This window comes from Garra rufa, chromosome 25 (assembly GCF_049309525.1).
Source record: "Garra rufa chromosome 25, GarRuf1.0, whole genome shotgun sequence".
Classification (NCBI taxonomy): Eukaryota; Metazoa; Chordata; class Actinopteri; order Cypriniformes; family Cyprinidae; genus Garra; species Garra rufa.
The window spans coordinates 20,902,851-20,926,234 of NC_133385.1; the positions used below are offsets into that span (position 1 = coordinate 20,902,851).

Consider the following 23,384-nt stretch of genomic DNA (forward strand, 5'->3'; position numbering starts at 1 on the left):
GGTGGGGAATTTAATTGTATTGATATTTTTGTAACTGCTGTATTAGTAATAATAATACAAAAATAATAGTGATTTTGGTTGCATTTATAAAAATGTAATTGTTATTATATATTACATATATTATAATTGTTTTAAAGATTTTATTAAATAAATAACTATTATTAGTAGCAATAGTGAACGTATTATTATTATTACCACCAGTAGTAGCAGTAGCTGTCTAGTAGTACTAGTATATATTTTTTCTTGTCTGTTTGGTTCTTCTTTTATTTACAAGGTATTCCCTTCCAGAGTAGAGATCCCTCCTCCAAGATGCAGTTAAGTTCCTCCTATTTTCATCCAGCTAAAAACTGGTTGTTCACACTGAACTCAAACACTTTGTCTCGCTTTATGCACAGCTGCCAAAGTCTCCAAATGCTAGACAAACACGCCATTTGGATTTGTTAAAACGCCTAGTTGACTACCAAAATATAAAGGGAAGTTTCATCATGGAGAACAGCTTAAGCCAAGAAATAGAGGAAAACCCCTATCTGTGGTAAGAACTGTTTTAACTCTTAAAGGTTAAATGTATAAAGTCTGAACCTCGAATCAGTGTTTTCTATTCAGTTTAGACCGGAGGACTGCAAAAAAGAGGGCACAGTGTTCTCTAATTAATTTAAATAAGATAAAATGCAAAATATATTTTCTCATCAAGCACTTGGGCACTGCTTTGAGTTGAGCTGACAATTGATAGCTGTGTCAGAACTCACACAGATGTTTCTCACAGCTGAACTGTTCTTCATGACTGGACATGTCTTTACACAGACACACTTGCTTTGATCCCAAGATCTCATTTCATGGATCTACAAAATCCTCTGAGTATTATATATTAATGTAATTTACTAATGTTTATTATGGGAGAAGTAATTTTGAACATTTATTAATGCATATCTGAAATTAAACATATATGCATTCTCAAGAAACCAATATGAGAAGATAGTAAAACATACGTTTTTCTAGTTTTCAGAGAACACCGTCTCTCAGACGTAAATGGAGAAAGCGCTACGGAGGCCTGGACGGCAACAAACTGCTGGAGCCAAATAAGGAGGACGACACAAGAGGTACAAAAACAAAACACTGCAAGAGTGTCGTTTAGATGTGAGGACATGAACTTGGTGATTTCAACTGACACTGACCCCGGTTGTAAGCATCATCAAAGTCTTTCCAGTTTATTCTGATCATAGGTCACCACCCAAATCCCAAATTCACTTCAGTTCTATGGGCAAACTCCAAGATCAATGTGAGATTGCTGCTTAAACTAGGCCAAATGAATGGGACAGTTCTGTAGACGCTCTACTTTAAGCGCGCTTGTGGTCAACATCTGGGCCATAAAAAATGTGCAAAGGCAGTGTGGGTGTGTTTTGGGGAGGAGTGATGTGGCATATATTGGTTTTAGTGTGGCTGACGAACACATATGTGACCCTGGACCACAAAACCAGTCTTAAGTCGCTGGGGTATATTTGTAGCAATAGCCAAAAATACATTGCATGGGTCAAAATTTTAGATTTTTCTTTTATGCCAAAAATCATTAAGAAATTAAGTAAAGTTCATGTTCCATGAAGATTTTTTGTAAAATTCCTACTGTAAACCTATCAAAATGTAATTTTTGATTAGTAATATGCATTGTTAAGAACTTAATTTGGACAACTTTAAAGATGATTTTCTCAGTATTTTGATTTTTTTGCACCCTTAGATTCCAGATTTTCAAATAGATGTATCTCGGCCAAATATTGTCCTATCCTAACAAACTATACATCAATAGAAAGCTTATTTATTAACCTTATGACTGGTTTTGTGGTCCAGGGTCACATATACTAAATAAATACTATACTATATAATTCTATTTTTTTATTTTATTTAAAACTATAGAGATTTATTTTTTATTACATGCTGTTGAAGTCAAAAGTTTACACACACCTTGCAGAATCTGCAAAATAAGAGGGATCATACAAAATGCATGTTATTATTTTTTTTATTTAGTACGGACCTGAATAAGATATACTGACTAAGTCACATAAAAGATGTTTACATGTAGTCCACAAGAGAAAATAATAGTTGAATTTATAAAAATTACCCCATTCAAAAGTTTACATACACTTGATTCTTAATACTATGTTGTTACCTAAATGATCCACAGTTTTTTTGTTTTTTTTTGTTTAGTGATAGTTGTTCCTGAGTCACTTGTTTGTCCAGAACAGTTAAACTTCCTGCTGTTCTTTAGAAAAATCCTTCAGGTCTCACAGATTCTTTAGTTTTTCTGCATTTTTGTGTATTTGAACCCTTTCCAACAAAGACTGTATAATTTTGAGATTCATCTTTTCACACTGAGGACAACTGAGGGACGCAACTATTACAGAAGGTTCAAATGCTTACTGATGCTTGAGAAGGAAACACGGTCCATTAAGAGGTTTGAACATTAGGGAAAATGTAACTTAGTTTGTCTTAAGTATCTTCTGTAGCTTCTGAAGGATGGTACTAAATGAAAAAATATGATATTTAGACAAAATAAGAAAAATGTACACATCTTCATTCTGTTCAAAAGTTTACACCCTCTGGCTCTTAATTAAGTTTTTTCTTTCTGAAGCATCAGTGAGTGTTTGAACCTTCTGTAATAGTTGCATATGAGTCCCTCAGTTGTTCTCAGTGTGAAAAGATGGATCTATAAATCATACAGTCATTGTTGGAAAGGGTTTAAATACACAAAAATGCTGAAAAACCAAAGAATTTTTGGGACCTGAAGGATTTTTCTGAAGAACAGCAGGCAGTTTAACTGTTCAGGACAAACAAGGGACTCATGAACAACTATCACTAAACAAAAAAACCCCAGCTGTGGTAACAACAAAGCATTAAGAATCAAGCGTATGTAAACAGGGTTATTTATTTACTATTTTATAAACTATTATTTTCACTTGTGGACTATACATCTTTTATGTGAAATATCTAATGTCAGTACTAAATAAAAAATAACATGCATTTTGTATGATCCCTCTTATTTTGGTTAAATAATTAACATTTTGCAGATTCTGCAAGGTTTATGTAAACTTTTGACTTCAACTGTATGTATTTTAGTTTACAAATGAAGATTGCAGCAGCAGTTTAAAGGCACAATATGTAAGTTTTTTTATTAAAATATCCAAAAACTACTAGAACAGTGTTGTATATGTGACCCTGGACCATAAATCCAGTCTTAAGTAGCATGGGTATGTTTGTAGCAATAGCCAACAATACATTGTATGGATCAAAATTATAATATTTAATATTTTACTGTTATGCCAAAAATGATTAGGATATTAAGTAAAGATCATGTTCCATGAAGATAATTTGTAAATTTCCTACCATAAAAGTATATCAAAACTTAAAGGTTGTATCAGCGATTTCTAGCCTGAAACATAAAGTGTAAAATTCAGCTTATCTTTCTTCACGATCCGCTCGCTGCCTGCCCCATAAATTGTCTGTGAAAAAAACGCGTCTCTCTGGTCAGCCTAGGGTCCGAGATATGCCAAAAAAACAATCGGTGCTACCAACCATTCCACAGCAAAAACAAACAGTGTTCCAACCAATCAGCGTCAGGGGTTTGGTGTTGTGGACTTTCGCTCCGCCTCCCTCACATCCCAGCACCAGTAGGAAAGTCCACAACACGAACCCCCTGACGCTGATTGGTTGGAACACGGTTTGTTTATCTGTGGTTATAGTTGATAGCGCGGATTGTTTTTTTGGCATATCTCGGACCCTAGGCTGACCAGAGAGACGCGTTTTTTTCACAGACAATTTATGGGGCAGGCAGCGAGCGGATCGTGAAGAAAGGTCAGCTGAATTTGACACTTTATGTTTTAGGCTAGAAATCGCTGATACAACCTTTAATTTTTGATTAGTAATATGCATCGATAAGAACTTAATTTGGACAACTTTAAAGGTGATTTTTTCACTTATGACCAGTTTTGTGGTCCAGGGTCACATATTTTGTTGACTTGTGTGCTTAAATCCTGAGAAATAAGCAATTAAGTGGCCCGTCCCTTGTCATTTTGTAGCCTGCCACTGACATCATACACCTTCAGTTTGCATTTTTATTTTGAAGAAAACATGAAAACACTAAATTTGCATTAAAAAGCTATGCATTTAATTAGACAGGTGACGAACGCACAGAGTAGCATTATAACAGAACTTTCAACACACTCAAATCTATCTAGTATAATAAAACAGCGCTGCTTTATCCCACATACACATAACCGGAAAGAGCTAAAGCCCTCGAATGTGTTAATCATGGCGTCATCAAACCATGCCTTTGTTTCTTCGTTTGTTTTGAATATGCACACTCTAGTGGCGAAAATTACTTACTGTGCCTTTAAAGGAATAGTTCCAAAAATTGCAAACAATGTACTCACCCTCAAGCCATCCAAGATGTGGATAAGTTTGTTTCTTCATCAGAATGGATTTGGAGGAATTTAGCATTACGTCACTTGCTCACCAACGAATCCTCTGCAGTGAATGGGTGCCATCAGAATGAGAGTCCAAACAGCTGATAAATACATCACAATAATCCACAACTCCATACAGTTCATCAGTTAACATCCTGCGAAATGAAAAGTTGTCAATAATCCATAAAAACACTCTGAAAAACTCCATCTGCTGTTGTCCTCCAACATCAAAATTGACCAACGTATTTGCTTCAAACTGTTTTGGACTATTTTGGATTATAATATGTGCTCGATCTGTGTCACAAGATGTTAATTGCTGCATTTATGTTGTGTAGATTACTTGTGGAGAATTTATTGTGAAGAATTTATCAGCTGTTTGTGCTCTCATTCTGACGGCACCCATTCACTGCAGAGGATCCATTGGTGAGCAAGGGATGTAATGCGACATTTCTCCAAATCTGTTCCCATGAAGAAGCAAACTCATCCACATCTTGGATGGCTTGAGGGTTGGTAAATTTTCAGCAAATTTTCATTTTTGGCTGAACTATTGTGGCAAGGAGTCAAACTGTTTTATTGTTATAAACCACAATTATATTCTTTTGTAAACCATATGTATGTTATGTGGGTTTCTTTTAAAAGAGACACAATTAAACTACTTTTAAGTTTCACCCTAAGGGGTGGAAGTACCGTCTGCATAGTTTCGTCTGGCATGTACCACCCTAGCTGGGCACAAAATCAACTTTTTTCAACCAAAAGTGAAAATAATTCATCCTCGTGGTATTCCAAAAATGTATGAATTTATTTCTTCTATGGAATATAAAAAAAGCTGTTTTTGTCATACAGTAAAACAAGGTCCATTGACCATTGACTGTCACTGTATAGACCAAAAAAGCTACTGCTTGCCTTTAAGATTTATTGTTCTTTTGGATTGAAGTTTAAGAGTAAAAATAGACAGACTGCATTCGTCCCCTATCCACAGCACCATGGTTTCATATGTTTTAGCTTTCAGAAAATGTTATTGTGTGGGATTTGCTGAGGTTTTGGCGCGAGAGGACAACACAACACAACACAAACAATGTCTTAAAGTCACAGGAAACTTGGTGTCCTAGATTCTAAAATAGCCTCATATACATTCTTTGCTGAGGCAATGCTTAGTGGTTTTCGACTCGGAAAATCCTTTTTAAATCTTGCACTCACAAATAAGCACTAATCTTAATCTTTAAACCTCTCTCAAGATTCAGCAAAGGAGGATTTTTCTCATCCTGGCTTTTTATTCTTTACCCCCCACTCATTTAGAGAATGGAGAGATGACAGATGCCCTCACCAACAGGAATGCAGACCCTGTGAAGTTTACTGCGTCTAAGGTACATGCTGAGTCCTGCACTGCTCTCATAACCACACCCACACAAACTATAAAACAAACCTGGAGGCGGAAAACTATGACCGCATTATTAAAAAGACTGAGGTGAGGGACATTTCAATACACCTGTGCTAACATGCCGTTTTACTGCTGTCTAATATGAGCCATTCAGCTGACATTTGCAAAAGATATGTTTTAATTTAAAAGATTATTGCTGGTTCAAAACAAGTTAATGCTTAAATGGTAGACTACTTGATACCACGAACAATATCTGACTAACCTGTTTCTTTCTCCTTTTCTTAAAAACTAAATAATAAAAAAGCAGTGACAGTGTCATTTTTGGCCAATTTATGGAGGTTTTTAAAGCAGAATGTGAAGCTGTGTAATTTTATAAACACACATTAATTCTTATAATTGAATTTGTGTATTACTTGAGATGTAAAACGGTTTAAATAATTTTTTAATGTTTTATTTACAGTTATTGTTGCATTGTCACGTAAAATTGAATAACTTTGCACAGAAAAAGAATTTTATTACACTAAAAAGACCCTTGTGCAGAAAAAAACAAAGCAAAGTAAAAACTGAATCAAATGTTTTTGGACACTTCATTGCATGTTAATTGAAAACATATTATGTTTCAGTGCTCCAGTTAGCAGAATTGGTTACTTTTTGACGGAAGCCCGTTTCCGCCACTAAATAAAAAAGTAAAATAAGGTAATTGCGACTTTGTATTTAGCAATTCTGACTTTTTATCTCGGAATTGTATGATACAAACTCGCAATTCAGACTTTTTTTCTCAGAATAGTGATAAAAAAATGAGCAATTCTTACTTTTGTCTCAGAGTTGTGTGATTTAAAAACTAATTTTTTCTCAGAATTGTTATAAAAAAAATTTCATAGGATTTTGTGATTAAAAGTTCGCAATTCTGACTTTTTTTCAGAAATTTGTGATACAAACTCATTATTCTGACATTTTTTCTCAGAATTGTGTAATACAAATTCGCAAATCAGACTTTCTTTCTCAGAATAATGATAAAAAATTTGCAATTCAGACTTTTTTTCTCAGAATAATGATAAGAAATTTGCAATTCTTACTTTTTCTCAGAATTGTGTGATTTAAAAACTCGCAGTTCTGACATTTTTTTAGAATTGTGGAAAAAAAAAATTCAATTCTGAATTTTTTGTTTCATAGGATTGTGATAAGAATTCACAATTCAAAGTTTTTTCTTAGAATTGTGATAATTCACAATTCTTACTTTTTCTCAGAATTGTGTAATTTAAAAGTTCGCAATTCTGACTTTTTTTCAGAATTGTGTGATACAAACTCGCTATTCTGACTTTTTTTCTCAGAATTGTGTAATACAAATTCACAATTCAGACCTTTTTTCTCAGAATTGTGATAAAAATGTGCAATAGTGCTTTTTTTTCAGAATTGTGATTTAAAAACTCGAAATTTTGACTTTTTTCTCAGAAATGTAAAAGAATACACAATTTTTTTCTCAGAATTGTGATACAAATTTAGAATTCTAACTTTTTTCTCAGAATTGTGATATAAACTCGCCATTCTGACTTTTTTCTCAGAATTGTAAGATATAAACTAATATTTTTTTCTGTATCAGAATTGGACAATATAACTTGCAATTGCAATCTGAGAAAAAAAAAAGTCAAAATTGCGAGATATAAACTATATAAAAGGTAATTAATAATTTTTTTTTCTTGTAGTTGCGATTTATAGCATTTATAGTAAACTAAAATATACTGTAATGTAATTTCTGTTGAAAATTGTATGTCATGTATTAAAATAATTTGAGAAGTACACATTTGTAATTACAAAGTTGCAATTCAGAACATTTAAAAGTAATAATAACACTGCAGTTAAAATTATAATCAAGTACTTTCCATCTGCATTATGTACGTCAAAGTAAGTGCTTCTTTAAAGCACAACAAAAGATGATTGAAATATGATTTGAAATGTACTTTAAAGTAAAACTTTTAATTTGATATTGTTACAAAATGCACTTTTTAAAAGCGTACATAAGTGCTTTAAAAGTAGTAAATTAGCCACACAAGTTGCCATTTATTTAAATAAAATCATATTATCTGCCAGTAAATAACTACCAGTCAAAACTTTTTGAACAGTAAAATTTGTAATGTTTTTTAAAGAAGTCTCTTCTGCTCATCAAGCCTGCATTTATTTGATCCAAAGTACTGCAAAAACAGTACTCCAAGCTTTTGAATGGTATAGTGTATAATGTTACAAAAGCTTTTTATTTCAAATAAATGCTGATCTTTGGATCTTTCTATTCATCAAAGAATCCTGAAATAATGTACTCAACTGTTTTAAACATTAATAATAATAATTTTAAAAGTTTCCTGAACAGCAAATCAGACTAATGATGCTGAAAATTTGGCTTTGATCACAGGAATAAATTACATTTTAAAATATTTTCAAATAGAAAGCAGTTGTTTTAAATACAAAGAATATTTCACAATTACTGCTTTTGCTGTATTTTGGATCAAACACTTGCAGACTTGGAGAGCAGAAGAGAATTCTTAAAAAAACATTTAAAAAAATCTTAATGTTCAAATATTTAATACTATGAATGTCTGCTTAGCGTAGCATGTCTGTACAAAGACAATAAGTTAGCATGTTCACCTGTAATAAAATCCCAGCCCTGCAGACACTGATACTGCTGGAAGCAGTTGTTAGGGAGCATGCTGACATGAGAGACTAATATGTCTCAATATGTTTCCCTGGAGTCCTAAACACCTGCAATTAGTTAGACTTCAAAGACGTGTCTGGCACCAGCATTATGCTGTACATTGTATTTCATCAGGCTTCAAAAGGTGTAAAACACTTACATAAGCTAATTCAGCCATCGCATACATCATTATGTCTAGGTCCGCATAAAAGCTAGTTCTCACTCGGAAAAATAATCTGCAGAGTGCTTGATGCTATATATAATTAAAATGTTATAGTCTATATATAGATATGTTTTCACAGCCAAGCTCTCAATACATGTTTTTAATGTTACTAGGAAACAAAAGCTGCAGGGAACATTCCACAACCCGTGCCAAGAAATACCTTTCCATCCCAGAGGCCAGTCAATTACGTCTCTCCAGGCTCTACAGGTAAAAGAGAAAAATAAAACAATATGTGCACTTATCTGCAGTGGCGCACATTTCTACCTCCTGTTAATTCTCTTTTGCTTTTATGTGGCTTTGTACACTGGCTTCCTTTTGTTCAAATTATTGCAGCTCTCGTGAGGCAGCGGTGTATTAATAGTTCTCAAACATTCTGGTAGTGTTTGTTCTACACCTCTAACCCAAAGTACTAAATGTCTGCAGTAATTGGGCTTAGTGTGCAAACTCCATTCAAACATTATATGTAGATAATTTCAGCTTTGGATTTTTATGAAGTTATATTTTTCTCTCTGGAAATCTCTCGTTGACTTTTTAATTGACTTTGGAATGCTGTGTGGCATATTCTTATGGAGTTTCATTGACAGGCGATCTGACCAATCATAACACAGAATCTGAGATTTTTGTCCAATGAACATACCATACAGGAAAGTAGATTAATGTCAGTGGACTTGAACTTGAAAAAAAGTGTGTATTGACATATTTTTACAGTTGAAACAAGATACCTTTTGATGTTCATTCATGTTTATTGCATGCTACACTCTTAAAAGAACCATTTTGAAGAACATTTAAAAAATCGAAAGAACGTTTTTTGACTATAAAGAACCTTTTGTGCATTTGAACGGTTCCATGGATGTTAAAGGTTCTTTATAGAACCATTGATGCCAATAAAGAACCTTTATTTTTAGGAGTGTATAACTAGTAAAGAGGAAGAGATGATCAGATCACGTGCCGCTTGAACTGAGGCGCTACAGCGATCTGTCACGACACATTAAAGAGCCACAAAATGGTATTTATTGTTTGAATTTCTTTAAAAAAGACTAAATTTGAAAGCTGAGACCTATAGTAACCTGCTCTGTCTTGTCTGTCCGAAATTGTCATTGTCCTCTTTGCTCCACAATGTATTTTTTAGTGTGTGAGATCATGCTGTGTGGCGTGAGAGCGGATGGCAACAGTAACGAAGGAGGTCTTTGCGAAAGGTCTATTGCAGTTGGTCTAGTTTAACTTTTATACATCTATTTACATAATCAATTGATTGATCTCGTCTACCTTGCATATATTTTAAGCATTTAATTGCTACACTCTTTAAAAAAAGGTGCTTTAAAAGGTTCTTCACAGAGATAGCATAAAAGAACAATTTTTGGCTCCTCAAAGAACCATTCAGTCAAAGGTTCTTTAAAGAACCATCTATTTCTTACCTTTTCATAATCTGAAGAACCTTCTTTCGCCACAAAAAACCTTTGTGAAACAGAAAGGTTCTTCAGATGTTAAAGGTTCTTTATGGAACCATTAGCCAAAATGGTCTTCTATGGTATTGTGAAGCACCTTTATTTTTAAAAGTATACTTATATTTACATTGCATAGTGGCTATGTGTTGATTTTGTATTTGTAGCTGGCTTACATGCATTTAGGCATAATCATGAAAATATGTTAAAGGATTAGTTCACTTTCAGAATGAAAATTTCCTGATAATTTACTCACCCTCATGTCATCCAAGATGTTCATGTCTTTCTTTCTTCAGTCAAAAAGAAATTAAGCTTTTGAGGAAAACATTTCAGGATTTTTCTCCATATAGTGGACTTCAATGGGGATCAATGGGTTGAAGGTCCAAATTGCAGCTTCAATGCAGCTTGAAAGGACTCTACACAATCCCAGCCAAGGAATAAGGGTCTTATCTAGTGAAATGATCCATCATTTTCTAAAAAAAAATATAAAAATTAATATAATTTTTAACCACAAATGCTCGTCTTGCACTACACTCTTAAAAATAAAGGTGCTTTAAAAGGTTCTTCACAGCGATGCCATAGCATAGAAAAAACATTTTTGGTTCCACAACAAAGAACCATGCAGTCAAAGGTTCTTTAAAGAACCATCTCTTTCTTACCTTTTTTTAATCTGAAGAACCTTCTTTCGCCACAAAGAACCTTTTGCAGAACAGAAAAGGAACCACTTAGACAAAAAAGGTTCTTCTTTGGCATCATGAAGCACCTTTATTTTTAAGAGTGTAGCTCAACATCACTCATTAATTGAGTTCTTGTCATTTTAGTACCATTTTCTGAACTATAGTGAATAACTTGTGATAATGTGAGAAAATGTTGAGGGTATCTGAATAAATTTGGGTTTGACTGTATAATAACATACAATTTTAAGCTGTACTTTATTTTCTTTATATAATATTTTATGTACACTACCGTTCAAAAGATTGGGATCAGCAAAATAATACTTTCATTCAGCAAGGATGCATTAAATTGATCAAAAATGACAGTAAAGACATTTATAATGTTCTAAAAGATTCTATTTCACATAAATGCTGTTCTTCCTGAAAAGAATCCTGAAAAAAAAATAGCATGGTTTCCACAAAAAATTTCAGCATTGATAATAATAATGGTTTCTTCAGCAGCAAATCAGCATACTGTAATGATTTCTGAAGTATCACGTGACACTGAAAACTAGAGTAATGATGTTGAAAATTCAGCTGTGCATCACAGAAATAAATAACATTTTAAAATATATATTAAAATAGAAAACTTTTATTTTAAATTGTAATAACTTTTTACAATATTACTGTTTTACTAATCAAATAAACAGCCCTGGTGAGCATAAAAGATGTCTTTTTTCAAAAACCAACTCACAGACACACTTTTAAACGGTAGCATATATATATATATATATATATATATATATATATATATATATATATAGTTGCCTAGCAAGTACTGTTTTTCTTCAGGAAATGCTAGTCTAGTTTTCAATTTCTGCTCTAATAAAATCCCCATTCTTTTCCCTAGGCATGCCATCTTTTATAAGCAATGGAGGCACAAAACGGACAGTACCAGAGCAGGACAAACTTCATGCCAGCCAAGCCAGCCAAGCATGGCAACACTTGGGCCGACCAGAGACGCATCAAGGTCACTTTAAGAAAAAAGTGTGAGTCTCAGATGCACAAGACAACATTCTCAACATGATTCACGAACGACTAGCCATATGTTTACTGACATAGACAACACATTGTTTTTCAAAAGGGCCGCTGATGTGCTCTTTGATAGTTTTGCCTCTGGGGGAAGAATCAGCTGCAATCAGTTTTTTGAGGTACTTAAAACCATCATTAAAGAAATAAAATTTAAATTTGCCAAAAATGTACTCACCCTCAGGCAATCTGAGATGTAGATGATTGTGTTTCTTCATGGGAACAGATTTGGAGAAATTCTGCATCACTTGCTCACCAACAGATCCTCTAGAGTGAATGGGTGCCGTCAGAATGAGAGTCAAAACAGCTGATAAAAACATCATAATAATCCACACGACTCCAGTCCATCAGTTACCATCATGTTTTTATCAGCTGTTTGGACACTCATTCTGACGGCACCCATTCACTGCAAAGGATCCATTGGTGAGCAAGTGATGTAATGCTAAATTTCTTCAAATCTGTTCTGGTAAAGAAACAAACCCATCTATTGGATGGCTTGAGGGTGAGTACATGTTCTGCAATTTCTCATTTTGGGTGAACTATTGCTTCAGTATTTGCTAATATTCAATAGTGCAGGATGTCATATCTGTCTGTATTTTGGCAGGCCCTGTGGAGCTCAGGAATCATCCGAACAGACCCACGGATTAAAGACTGCTACAGCCTGATGCGGAAATTACAGGAAGCAGACGGAACCGTTGACAGGAGCACTTTTCACAGGCTAGACTGAATCTTGATACTAATATTCAAATTTAAAGCATCTTAAATATAAATGCGGAACGCTCGTAATCTTTAATGCTGCTAATATGCTTCATTGCAGGTGTGTGACTGGCTTTGTGTCTTTCATCCTGAAGGCATTGCAGGGAAGATTTGTCATTCCAGATTTCTCTACTTTCACAGAGGAAACACAAAAGCTGTTTATTAAATGCAAACAACTCTCCTCTGTGAAGGTGCGTCAAATCCGTTTCCGCTGTTGTTGTTGTTGTTGTTGTTCTTTTTATATAACAGTCTAGTGAAAAAGACGTGCAAAAGAAAGTAGCATAGGTTATTTTCTAATTGATTGTTTCATGAAAAATAGCACAACGTGACTCATATCCTGTGCATTTCTCAACAGGAGAAAGAAGATGTGAGAGAGAGCGCTACAAAATGGGGCATTTCAGTTTGTACCGTTGATGGACAGAGGTGCTACACAGCAGTCCAATTCAATTGATTTAAAAAGAGGTCTTTAACAAGGGATCTCTGCATCCCTTAGGGGGGTCACAGTGGCACTGCAGGGCATCTGGCAATTATTGTTTAATCTCAAACTATCTTTTGTGGAAAGATGACCAATATATGTTAAGCAAAAATCTATAATATAATAAAAAAAAAAAAAAATGTAACAATAAAAATAGAATATAATTTTAAGAAATGTTTTTAAGCATTAAATCAGCATATTACATATGAAAATTTAGCTTTGCCATCACAGGAATAAATTACATTTTTAATATATTAAAATAAAAATTGTTATTTTAAATTGTAATAATATTTCTGCTTTTTACTGTAATTTAACTTGGTTAAATTTATCTTAACTAAAGCTACAATTAAGAAGTGAAAATTAAGCTATATAGGGCCCTATGAAAACCATGTTATTCTTTCACAAATTTCGATTTCTCCAGATTCCGTTTTTTTCCGTTTTTTTCCCATTTTTTCCATTTTAATTTTCCTGTTTTAATGGTTAAATTAAATTGTATTAATCAAAAAGCATGTCTGATTAACTGAAATCATGAAACTTACACAATTTAACAGCAATTTAAACAAATTTTTTTTAAGTTTTATTTTTACCAAATTCTGTGTTTTCCATACATTTTCTGGATTCCATTTTAATGGTTTTATTAAAATTTTATTGATTTTATAAAAAAAAAAAAAAAATATATATATATATATATATATATATATATATATATTTAATTAATTAATTTATTTTTTTAGAAATACTGTGTATTTCTAAAAATTCTGTTCTGTTTTCCCAATTCTGTTTTTTCCTTTAAAAATTTTCTGGATTCCATTTTGTCTTCGTTTTAATTTTCCTAGACTCCCTTTTAATGGTTAGATTACATTTTATTAATCAAAAAGCATGTCTAATTAATTAAAATCTTTATTTACCAGGAATTTATTAAAAGTTTAACAAAAATGACATTTTTAAGACCCTATGAAATAGGTTTTTCATGATTTTATTAAAAAATAATTTATTATTATTATTATTTTTTAGAAATACTGTGTATTTCTAAAAAAAAAAAAATCTGTTTTATTTTTTTCCAAATTCTGTTTTTTTTTTCTTTTTAATTTTCCTGAATTCATTTTTTTTTCCGTTTAAATTTTCTTAGACTCTGTTTTAATAGTTAAATTAATTAAAAAGCATGTCTAATTCTTTGAAATCATGATTTACCAGAAATTTATTAAAAGTTTTTCAAAAATTACATTTTTAATTTTTTTTTCTCAAATCCAGTTTTATTTTTAGTAAATTCTGTTTTCCATTAATTTTCTGGATTCCATTTAAATAGTTTAATTAAATTACAATAATCAAAGGCATCTCTAATTACTTGATTTCATTAAAAAAATATATTATTTATTTATTTAGTTATTTTTAAGAAATACTGTGTAATTGTAAAAATTAAGCTTTTTTTCAAATTCCGTTTTTTTCTATTTCAATTTTCTTAGACTTAAATTAAATTTTATTAATCAGAAAGCATGTGTAATTATTGAAATCATGAAACTTAAACAATTTACCAGGAATTATTAAAAGTTTAACAAAAAAATGTAAGATCCTGTGAAATAGGTTTTATGTTTTTTGGTCAAATTCAGTTTTGACCAAATTCTGTTTGCCATTAATTTTCTGAATTCCATTTTAATGGTTATATTAAATTACAATACTCAAATTAATTAATTTTATTTAAAAATAATTTTATTTATTTAATTAATTGCTTTACATTTTTCTGGTAAATAAATTCTGGTAAATATTTCTAAATAATAATTATTTTAATTAATAGTAAATAATAATTGTATTATTATTAGTAGTAGTTTTATAATTACATTAAGTCATATATCTCTGTCACAGTTTCTTCAAGTTAAACCAAACTTTTATTTTAACAGGTTGCCGCAAAGATTCCAATTACGTCTGCGTTTTCTGCATTGTGGAAATCATAGGGCCCTAGCTATAATTGATTGTTATATTATATTAATATTAGTGTTGTAAAACTGATTAATCTACACACACACGTTTTTAAAGAGGAACTACAATTACTACAATTATTTTCAAATTATGACTTCAATTTGCCTGTTGAAGTTTAATGAGATGTTGTTTTTTTTGTACTCTAGACTTTCCTTAGGAGACTGGGCTGAACCTTGCATTCTGGGAGAGATTTCCTGGCCTCTCATATACGGTCTCGCAGTGGACCAGCAAGGATCCGACTACGTGCACAGATTCGTAGGGATGGAGGAATACTCCAAATACGAGTCTCCATTTACCCTGACCAAGCAAGGTAAGCTCAGTCACTTCAGTTCACATATTCCTTTTCTTTGATTTATGTTCGGTTCTGCACTCCAGAACAGTTTGATGTTCAGTTCAAAGACTTTTGGTCAGGCTGTGCTTAAATAGCAAACGTGTTTGCAGGTGTGCCTCACAGTCCACTGGTTGAAACAGGAGCCATTATCTGCACTTCATTATTACAGGTAACAACATTGCTTGTTTAAAAAACAAAAATGCACTTTTATTGACTGTTCTTGTCATAAAACAGCAGGCATCCAGACCAGTCACAGATGAAGAAGAAAAGTATGAGTCTGTAAGCTTAACTTTTTACATTTACCACCTACATTTGATGAAAAATAAGGCATAAAAGCAATCTTAAGGCAAACTATTCTCACTCAGGTTTTGAACATCATCAGAAGACTGTGCAACAAAGAGCATGCAAACCTAAACTGCACCAGGTAATTGATTTTTTTCTGTGCAATTCAGTGTTTATTTGTTAGTGTTAATTGTAACCGTCATCACTGCTATTGCAGTTATCAAAGCCTCCGAAAAGACATCATCCATCTCCACGCTCTTTCATTTTACTTACAAGAGAAGAAAGTAAGTCCAGGATAATTCCCTCAAAGATCAATTTTGTTTCTACATCACAAAGGGTGTTTTAAACTCATCTGTTTTTGATAACTAAATCATTCCAGTGCTTTCCAGAAGGTGTGGGGATCAATTCTACACTGGATTTACTGTTACAGGTATACAGCTTTATATATTATATTCATGATAAGAAAGAATGCATGATTGATATTTCATTTTGCATGCCTCTCAGTGTTTATCAACAGAAGTCACCTGCGAGTCTGGCGCGGCATTGGCCGCAACCTTAGCTAATGGGGGATTGTGCCCCCTGTCAGGTGACCAAGTGATATCACCCCACGCTGTCCGCAGCACACTTTCCATGATGCAGGTGGCTGGAATGAACGATTATTCCAGAATATTTCAGTTCAAGGTAAATTTGTGATGAGTTAGATTTCTGTGATATATTACAGGTTTATAAAATGTGCTCCCGCTTTTGTGAAAATAATTAAAATGGCCTCTACCCTGCAATGTAATTAGCAATAACGTTGACAATGGTCAGTAATGAATAGCAGTGCATGTCTGTAAGAATTCTGTGTTCCCTTACTGCCCTCTAATGGACACAGTCCAGACTGCTTTCTATTGTTTCTTTAATTTTTGGATAATAAGCAGATTATTCATAGTTGTAAACTACTCAGGATTGAAAGCAGAATAATTTAGGATTGATAATATAATTGTGTTCGATATCATTCTGCAATGCAGACGTCAGTGCCTGCCAAGTCCAGTCAGTCTGGTGTTGTGCTGATCATGGTTCCTGGAGTTCTAGGACTCATGTGTTGGTCTCCTGAACTGGACTGCAATGGAAATTCATGGAGGGGTGTCCATTTCTGTGAGGTAATAGAGCAATAGACTCCAATACAAAATTAAAATTGGAGTTTTGTGACTTTTAGTCCATGTTCCTTAGCTGTTATGTTTATCTACACTGTCAGTCAAAAGTTTTTTGTTTTTTTTAAAGAAGTCTCTTCTGCTCACCAAGCCTGCTTTTATTTGATCCAAAGTACAGCAAAAGCTAAAATTTTGAAATAGTTTTACTATTTAAAATAACTGCTTTATATTTGAATATATTTTAAAATGTAATTAATTCCTGTGATTTCAAAGCTGAATTTTTAGCATCATTACTCCAGTCACATGATCTTTCAGAAATCATTTTAATATTCTGATTTGCTGCTTTAAAAAAACATTTATTATTATTATTATTATTATTATTATTATTACGTTGAAAACAGCTGAGTAGAATTTTGTCAGGTTTCTTTAATGAATAGAAAGTAGAAAATCTGAAATAGAAATCTTTTGTAACATGTCTTTATCATCAATTTAAAGTATCCTTGCTAAATAAAAGTATTCATTTCTGTAACGTCTTTCCTCCCAAAAAAACCCCAAAAAGTTATACTGACTGCAAGCTTTTAAAAGGTATACTGTATAATGTTACGAAAGCTTTTTATTTCAGATAAATGCTGATCTTTCTATGCATCAAAAACTCAAAACTCAAAAAATCAACTGTTTTGAAATAAAAATTGTTTCTTGAACAGCAAATCAGCATATTAGAATGATTTCTGAAGGATCATGTGACACTGTGAAGATTGGAGTAATGATGCTAATAATTTAGCTTTGATCACAGGAATAAATTACTTTTTAAAATATATTCAAATAGAAAACAGCTATTTTAAATAGTAAAAAATATTTCAAAATTGTACTGTTTTTACTGTACTGTGGATCAAATAAATGCAGGCTTGGTGAGCACAATAGTTATTTAAAAACATTTAAAAACTTGCGTGTGCACTCCTTAATTCAGATGAAAATAGCAGATATAGCAGATATACGAATTTAAAATTTGCATTGTCAGATCAAAAAGACTCATTCTGTATTATGAATTTATGTCCAATCATATGCTCTCTAGTATATGAATGCTCCTCCCCCTTGTACCACTTGCCTCTGGCTTGCAATCTGACAAACCAAATTTTCCTATTTTTTAGGAAAATGTTTTTTTAAATAATAATAATAGTAATTGTCTGTTTTTTTTTCACAGGAGCTGGTTTCAACCTTCCAGCTGCATAGTTTTGACATCAGGACTCCTTTCAGACAGGTGCTGTGTTACAGACAGTGGAAAGTGGAGTCAGAGGTCTGATTAATCTTTATTATATTATAAAAAAAAATAAATGAAATACATATACACTACCAGTCAAAAGTTTTTGAACAGTAAGATTTTTAATGCTTTAAAATTTTGAAATATTTTTACTATTTAAAATAACTGCTTTCTAATTGAATATAGTTTAAAATGTAATTAAAAGCAAAATTTTCAGTATCATTACTTAAGTGTCCAGTGTTCACATGATCCTTCAGAAATCATTCCAATATGCTGATTTGCTGTTCAATAAACATTTTTTATTATTATTATTTTCAATATTTAAAACAGTTGAGTACATTTGATTAATAGAAAGATCCAAAGATCAGCATTTATCTGAAATAAAAACTATACCCTATACCATTCAAAAGCTTCGAGTCAGTATAATATTTTTGGGGGTTATAGAAATTAATACTTTTACTTAGCAAGGATGCTTTAAATTGATCAAAAGTGATGATAAAGACACTTATAATGTTACAAAATGTGGTTCTTGTGAACTTTTTATTCATCAAAGAAACCTGAAAAAATTCTACTCAGCTGTTTTCAACATTATAATAATAATAATAAATGTTTCTGGAGCAGCAAATCATATTAGAATGATTCCTGAAGGATCATGTGACTGGAGTAATGATGCTAAAAATTCAGCTTTGAAATCACAGAAATAAATTACATTTTAATATATATTCAAATAGAAAAGTTATTTTAAATATATTTCAAAATGATACTGTTTTTGCTGTACTTTGGATCAAATAAATGCAGAAGAGACTTCTTTCAAAAACATTAAAAATCTTACTGTTCAAAAACTTTTGACTGGTAGTGTAAAATACTAATAAAACGTTTGATGCTTTCAGGATTTAGAGGTAAATAAATACTACTTTTTTTGAATTACAGGGATACCAAATTATGAATGTACTTTTGGCTGCTTACAGAGGGGACATAGTGTCTCTGCGCAGGTAGGGTGTCTCAAATAACATATAGACCTCAGACACAAAATGAGCCATCTTATATTATTTAAATGTGTATATATATATATATATATCAGTGATGTGCGGTTGTGTTCTGAAATGAGGAATTTTTTTTATGAATCAAATGTAAATTTATGTCTCAGTCACATTTACTTGGTTAAATAAACATTACTTACACTACCAGAAAAAATAATCTGCTTTATTAAAGCCAAGTATGAATCTCATCAAGTTAGTGTTTTTAAGCATTTTACATTTATTCCAAAATAATAACTTAAGGCAGTAACAATTTAAACAATATATTTTGTGAACTTATGTTCAGCTATTCTTTTTAATAATTAACTTTTAACTATTCTTTAATTGTTTCGGATCATCAGTCATCAAACCTCTGTAAATATTGCTCACAGACTCAGAGATTTCATTTTAATTTCATCAAGCTGATTACTCACTAAAAACTCCCACAGATCATGTTTTTATGCCATTTAAAGTCTTATTTTTATGTAACAATGTGGTTATCTAAATGCGTGAGTTGTTTACTTGCTTTTTAAATTAGCCTTCCTATTAACGGCATTATTGTTCAATCAGACTGATTTGTGAACGCGGAACACGCATGAACAGAAGAGGTGTGTGCTTTAGGGGTTTGTTAAAACTCAATGGGCTCAGGGGAGGCAAGAGACATGCGAACTCCCACTGTAACTTTACCTGCTGTTGTCGCTATTGGACAATGTTTTTTTTTAGAAAAACAAGATTTATACAGTCAAAATTATTCATACCCCTGGCAAATTCTGACTTAAAGTTACTTTTATTCAACCAGCAAGTTTTTTTTTTTTTTGACCGGAAATGACACAGACATCTACCAGAAGATAATAAGACGATGTACAAGAGGCATCATTGTGGAAAAAATTATTACTCATCTTTTATTTACATTTGAACAAAAAGTGGCATGTCCAAAATTATTCATACCCTTCTCAATAATCAATAGAAAAGCCTTTATTGGTTATTACAGCAATCAAACACTTCCTATAATTGCTGACCAGCTTTTTGCATGTCTCCACTGGTATTTTTGCCCGTTCATCTTTAGCAATGAGCTCCAACTCTTTCAGGTTCTTATCACCACGTGTGACAGTGGGGATGGTGTTCTTAGGGTTGAAGGCTTCTCCTTTTTTACGCCAAATGAAGGCTACATCATTGTGGCCAAACAATTCAATTTTTGTTTCATCTGACCATAAAACAGAAGACCAGAAGTCTTCTTTGTCCAGATGAGCATTTGTAAAGGCCAAGCGGGCCTTTGCAAATGCTGGAGAAGCGGTGTCCTCCTTGGTCTGCGTCCATGGAACCCAGCGGTGTGCAGTGTCTGTTGGACTGTCTGCCTTGAGATGTTGCCACCAGCAGAGCCCAGATTCATCAGGATGGCCTTGGTGGTGATGCTTGGATTCTTTTTTTTACCTCTCTCACTATCCTCCTGGCCAGCACAGATGCCACTTTTGGCTTCCGACCACGTCCTCTGAGATTATTCACAGTGCGGAACATCTTGTATTTTTTAATAATACTTTGCACTGTAGCCACTGGAACTTCAAAACATTTAGATATGGTCCTATAGCCCTTTCCTGACTTGTGAGCAGCCACAATGCGCAGCCACAGGTCCTCAGTGAGCTCCTTTGTCTTAGCCATGACTGTCCACAAACCAACAGCAGAGAGCTTCTGTTTTTCACCTGTTGAGTTGATTAAAACAGCTGTTCCGAATGAATCAGGGTAATTAGGATGCTTTAGAACAGCTTGGATAGAACTTATCTTATACTTGGTATAGAACTTTGGATTTTCCCATAGACTATGACAGTTTGCAAAAGGTATGAATAATTTTGGACATGCCACTTTTTGTTCAAATGTAAATAAAAGCTGAGAAATATTTATTTTCACAATGATGCCTCTTGTACATCGTCTTATTATCTTTTGGGAGAAGCCTGTGTCATTTCTGGTCAAAAAAAAACTTGCTGGTTGAATGAAAGTAACTTAAAGTCAGAATTTGCCAGGGGTATTAATAATTTCAGGCTTGACTGTATACGTTATATTTGGTAATATTGGTGTTTTATTTTTGTACTATGAATTTTTTTCTCATTAAGTATTTTGAGGAGACACTGCCTACCTTGCCTCCTTGGAGGAAACATAATTATGTATCTTATATATTTTATAAAATCTTATATATTTAAATATAAGTATATAGACAAAAACACAGAAATGACAATTGTTTCAGTTCAGTTCAGTATCCGTTTCTTTATGCAAAATATAATTGATTTTGATTGCCAAAATGTCACCATTGCATTTGAATTAACTTTGTTTCCCATCTGTCTATAAATGACCTCTAAACTGGCATGGTGAATTATACTGAAAACAATGAAAGCAGAGTTAATTCCTTTTATAGATACCTTCTGTCAGGTGCAGATGTGAATGCTGTGGATTATGATGGACGTTCAGCTCTGCATGTTGCAGCCTCTGAGGGCCGTCTGGATGTCATCAAGTTTCTGGTGGAGAACGCAGGTGCAAACTGCACACTCAAGGACAGGTAACTTTGCCAAAGTCATGTATGATATGACTATTAATAGACGTGTTGTAGTATACACTACCAGTCAAAAGTTTTTGAACAGTAAGATTTTTAATGTTTTTTTAAAGAAGTCTCTTCTGCTCACCAAGCCTGCATTTATTTGATCTAAAATACAGCAAAAGCAGTAATATTGTTAATTTTTTTTATCTTTAAGGGGAGACACTGCAGGTAAAAACACTGTTTTATTCATGCACCTGTCAAGTTTGAGATTTTGAGCTTTTTGGTGTTTCATAAAGTGTTTTTTCAGATTAATGGAAAGAAAACATTCAAAAGACACTGTTAAGTGTTTCTTTTATAGCACTGTTTGTGTCAATAGATTTAAATTACAATACATATTTTTAAAGGCCATTTTCTCAAAGTAAGTTTCTCCTACACTGAGTCATAAATCTCCATTTCAATAGCACTTACACACACCAAACTTTACATTTTTATTCCTGTCTATATCCTGAAGGTTTTTACAGAGGGATTTGTTCATATATAATTTGCTTGATTTTATACAACATTTTATTCTCCAAAAAACTGTAAAAAATCTATTTTCTGCCTGTTCTAAGTATTTTCTGAATTATGGAGTGACAAAATGAGATCCAAAATCCCCTCTGTAAAAACATTTGACTCTAATATGTCAAAAAATGACTTCATCCAGTGTTTAGATTTTTGTACTAGAAATCTATGCAAATTAGTGCATATTTTATTAAACAATGCCTCATTTGCATATTAAAACCTAACATTTTTTAAAAACTTGTAAAACAAAAAATGTTTGCAATTAACAATATAGTCAATCAACTGATTTTTTTTTTACCCTATTCACCTGCAGTGCCTCGCCTTAAAGTAACTTCTTCTCTTCTATATGAATATATTTTAAAATGTAATTTATTCCTGTGATCAAAGCTAAAGCAAGGATGCTTTAAATTGACCAAAAGTTATGATAAAGACATTTATAATGTTACAAAAGATTTCTGTTTCAGATAGAATGCTGTTCTTCTGAACTTTTTATTCATTGAAGAAACCTGAAAAATTCTACTCAGCTGTTGAGCATAAAGATTTCTGAAGGATCATGTGACTGCAGTAATGATGCTGAAAATTCAGCTTTGAAATCACAGGAATAAATTACATTTTAAAATATATTCAAATAGAAAGCAGTTATTTTAAATTGTAAAAATATTTCACATTTGTACTGTTTTTGCTGTACTTTGGATCAAATAAATGCAGGCTTGGTGAGACCTTACAAAGAAAAACATTACAAATCTTACAGTTCAAAAACTTTTGACTGGTAGTGTATACCAACCAACTGAACTAATGTGCCATGTTGATGTTCACAGGTGGGGAAACACAGCCTTACAGGAGGCCACGAGATGTCATCAAGAACCTGCCATCCAGTTTCTGAAGAAGTACACAGACTATGAAGAGAGTTTATGATCAAATAATAATAACTCATTTGGTATTTACATTCAACACAAACATAGATACGAAGTATATTTAGAATGAAGAGGAGGTTGACTTGGATGGAAAACATTAGTTGTATTCTGCTGGCAACAGTCCCAGAAAACCACTCACTGTGTATTGAGAATTACTGAAAGAGACTGAAACCTTGTTTTCTCAATAAATGCCTTAACAGCATGTGTTGACTGATTCAACACTAAAACATTATGAATGAAT

The 23,384-nt window shown here is 32.6% G+C and overlaps 1 protein-coding gene across 2 annotated transcripts; it reads left to right on the forward strand.

The window, feature by feature from the left end:
• Positions 1 to 23,375, forward strand: glsl (glutaminase like). Of its 2 annotated transcripts, none has more exons than XM_073831956.1 (21): positions 1 to 532; positions 997 to 1,097; positions 5,748 to 5,815; positions 8,849 to 8,942; positions 11,741 to 11,879; positions 11,975 to 12,041; positions 12,524 to 12,636; positions 12,737 to 12,866; positions 13,031 to 13,098; positions 15,271 to 15,434; positions 15,566 to 15,624; positions 15,693 to 15,734; positions 15,821 to 15,879; positions 15,955 to 16,021; positions 16,117 to 16,167; positions 16,242 to 16,418; positions 16,748 to 16,879; positions 18,072 to 18,164; positions 19,059 to 19,120; positions 21,549 to 21,689; positions 23,048 to 23,375. In XM_073831956.1, exons 1-21 carry the CDS (start codon positions 486 to 488, stop codon positions 23,142 to 23,144), a joined length of 1,971 nt encoding a protein of 656 aa, XP_073688057.1. In that variant the 5' UTR covers positions 1 to 485; the 3' UTR covers positions 23,145 to 23,375. The 2 variants fall into 2 exon arrangements, with proteins under 2 accessions (XP_073688057.1, XP_073688056.1); XM_073831955.1 differs by having other exon boundaries at positions 2 to 532; positions 15,690 to 15,734.
• Positions 23,376 to 23,384: the final 9 nt, after the last annotated feature.

What these genes read in the sequence shown, in the direction of transcription:
- glsl (XM_073831955.1), top strand. Translation starts at nt 486, where the DNA reads ATGGAGAACAGCTTAAGCCAAGAAATAGAGGAAAACCCCTATCTGTG. An exon ending in CCAGAATATTTCAGTTCAAG is followed by an intron (nt 16,419 to 16,747) that starts GTAAATTTGTGA and finishes TCTGCAATGCAG; the next exon opens with ACGTCAGTGCCTGCCAAGTC. An exon ending in GACATAGTGTCTCTGCGCAG is followed by an intron (nt 19,121 to 21,548) that starts GTAGGGTGTCTC and finishes TTCCTTTTATAG; the next exon opens with ATACCTTCTGTCAGGTGCAG.